This window comes from Salvia splendens, chromosome 4 (genome assembly GCF_004379255.2).
Source record: "Salvia splendens isolate huo1 chromosome 4, SspV2, whole genome shotgun sequence".
Lineage (NCBI taxonomy): Eukaryota > Viridiplantae > Streptophyta > Magnoliopsida > Lamiales > Lamiaceae > Salvia > Salvia splendens.
The window spans coordinates 35,450,729-35,453,273 of record NC_056035.1 but is presented as its reverse complement, the minus strand read 5'-3'; the positions used below and the strand labels follow the sequence as shown (position 1 = coordinate 35,453,273).

Here is a 2,545-nt window from a genome sequence, read left to right as displayed (position 1 = left end):
GCTGAAAAAAATACAGCCAAATTAGAAATCGGGGTAGCCCGTTCGGGCTGACAGGCTGGCCCGCTTGGCTGTACAAAAGTTACATTTTTATACTTATTTTTAACAATTGAGTTTTCCCTAATATAGAAAAATAATAGAGGTGTACAAGGTAGCTAAAAGAAAATGTTAAGTCTTACATTAGTTCCTTGGATTTGATGTAAACCAAAGTACTTCCTTGTATTTCTTTTTTTTACATCAACAATACTATCTTTCACTCGGATCTTTCGTGGGTTCGTTGTCGTAAACACGTACATTGAGAAGTAAAAGCATGGATCCTTTAATAATTAATTCTAATAAAATATCCGAATGGACATAAAAGACAACATACTAGTCGCTCGAACGTTTTTAAAATACGATTAAATAATAAGAAGTTGGTAAACAAAAGTTGCACACTTCTTTCATGGAGATGAAACAAAAGTTTCAAATGATAAATAACATGATAAGGATAGGTGGTTAAATTCACGCAAACACAAAGGCCGTTAGGTTGCCACCTCCACTCTGATGTTGCATTGCAGCTATCTCATCTCCATCTCCAATGCCAAGCTACCAATTTAAATGAAAAATAAAGTACACTTAATATGTATAAAATGGGCTAAACACATGACATGCATTTTACATACATTTTGAACATAATAAACAATTTAAATCTATAAATTTCCATTTCCATTTCCATTTTAAGATAATATTAGCATTTAAATCACAATCTTTGATTTTGTTACTTTGACATAACTTTTCAAATATAATAAGTGAGTTTCAATATTTTGGGATGCCACTTATGGATAACAATGAATTTCGATATTGGCGACAAAGAGTAGCACTCATCATTACTAGTAAAAGAGTAAGTATTAGATGCCAGCTTATATATAATTAAGCTATTGTATTGAATGCGTATTACAAAATGTTTTTATCCTTCTTGATATAATGAAATTAAATAATGGTGGAATGAAATGAAAATAGGAACGAAAGACCGCAAGAATGAAAAAGAATTTATTTGCTTTCCTTCTCATTCTCTACTTCATTTCATAACATGACCATTCTTTTTTCCATTATATCAAGCAAATAAATAGAATAAGATTGGGGAAATATCATTTCATCATATCAAGAAAGGCTCAAGTCTTTCAAAGCTAATATGCTGACTAAAAGAAGTTTGAGCCACGAATTGAAAAAAATTTAAATAAAAAGTAAATCAAAATTGGTAACTAAAATGACATGAACATCGAAATATTCTATCATGAACATCGAAAAATAGAAGAAGAAATTACCTGAATGAGAGTTTGATTAGGTTGGATACGATCTCCATTGTGAATGAAAGATACCTCCCTGTACACAAAATTCTTTTTCTCGCAATAAATTTTGAGCAATTCTTGAATTCTCTGATCTCCTGCAACTCTGAAAAACATTTTTGCTCCATCCTACAATTCACATGACATCCATTATACTGACTTACACAAAAATTAAATCAAGAAGAGGATCTCGTTTTCCTTTTCTGATTCGTCCATCTTAAAAGAAAAAGTAAATTTTCAAATGGTGAATAAAATGAGAGATCTGCACAAGAAAAAATGACCGATTAAATATCCTAAATTAAAGCACTTAACATAGTAGCAGCACTAACTATTTAAATTATTATAAATCATGTTTGTGTAAACAAGAAAAACAGAGGAAAATGGTACACACAATGACAGAAGCAGAGAGAGGAACCTGAGACTTGATGCTAATCGCAATTTTGCGTTGGTCGGCAGCAGTGCTTTCTCCCATTTTCTTCACTCTCTTTTTATCTCTTTGTAAGAAGATGCGATGCATACACTACAGGATGTACTTATAATTTTTGTGTCACACTATTCACGGTCTTACACTTATTATTAGTATTTGGCATTTAAAATAAAATTTACTACTATTATTTTCTGATTTTTAATTTTTTATATGATTTTATAGTAATTTGCAATTATAAATACTTATTTATATATCCTAATCTAATTGATATGCAAATAATTTCAAAACAAAATTTTATATAACTGAAATTTCAAAAAAAACAAATATACTCACTCTAGCTTTCTATAAATAAAAAACTTTAAATGACATGAGTTTACTATAAACTAGTGCATCACCCGTGCCATGCACGAAACATTATTTCCTTTAAAATATACAACTACGTATATAGTATCAAATTAGTATGCATCAAAAATAGATAAAAATCCATATACTTATAAATATTACTCTAATACAAGTGCAAACACATATCAACAACACATAATTAAAGAAATTGAAATATTTCTAAGTTTCAATATTTATTGATCTGTTATAATAATATTTCACTATATATCTTAAAAGAAATTAAACATCTCATGAGAGTTCCTAAAATAATGTAATCTACTGTGCTAATGAAATAAAATGTCAGCACGTTCAAACACTTATTTTACACAAATTAAGATATTTAAGCGATCTGCAATACATATGCAAGTAATATGTTATACATAAGCAAGCAATTCAGCATATGGTTCTAAGTAAT

At 29.2% G+C, this 2,545-nt stretch overlaps 1 protein-coding gene across 1 annotated transcript; it reads right to left on the bottom strand.

Moving 5' to 3' along the window:
- Positions 1-310: 310 nt before the first annotated feature.
- Positions 311-1,842, bottom strand: LOC121800210 (small ubiquitin-related modifier 1-like). Its single transcript, XM_042199795.1, has 3 exons — positions 1,738-1,842; positions 1,302-1,451; positions 311-582 (listed from the first exon to the last, which is right to left on the bottom strand). Exons 1-3 carry the CDS (start codon positions 1,837-1,839, stop codon positions 499-501), a joined length of 336 nt encoding a protein of 111 aa, XP_042055729.1. The 5' UTR covers positions 1,840-1,842; the 3' UTR covers positions 311-498.
- Positions 1,843-2,545: the final 703 nt, after the last annotated feature.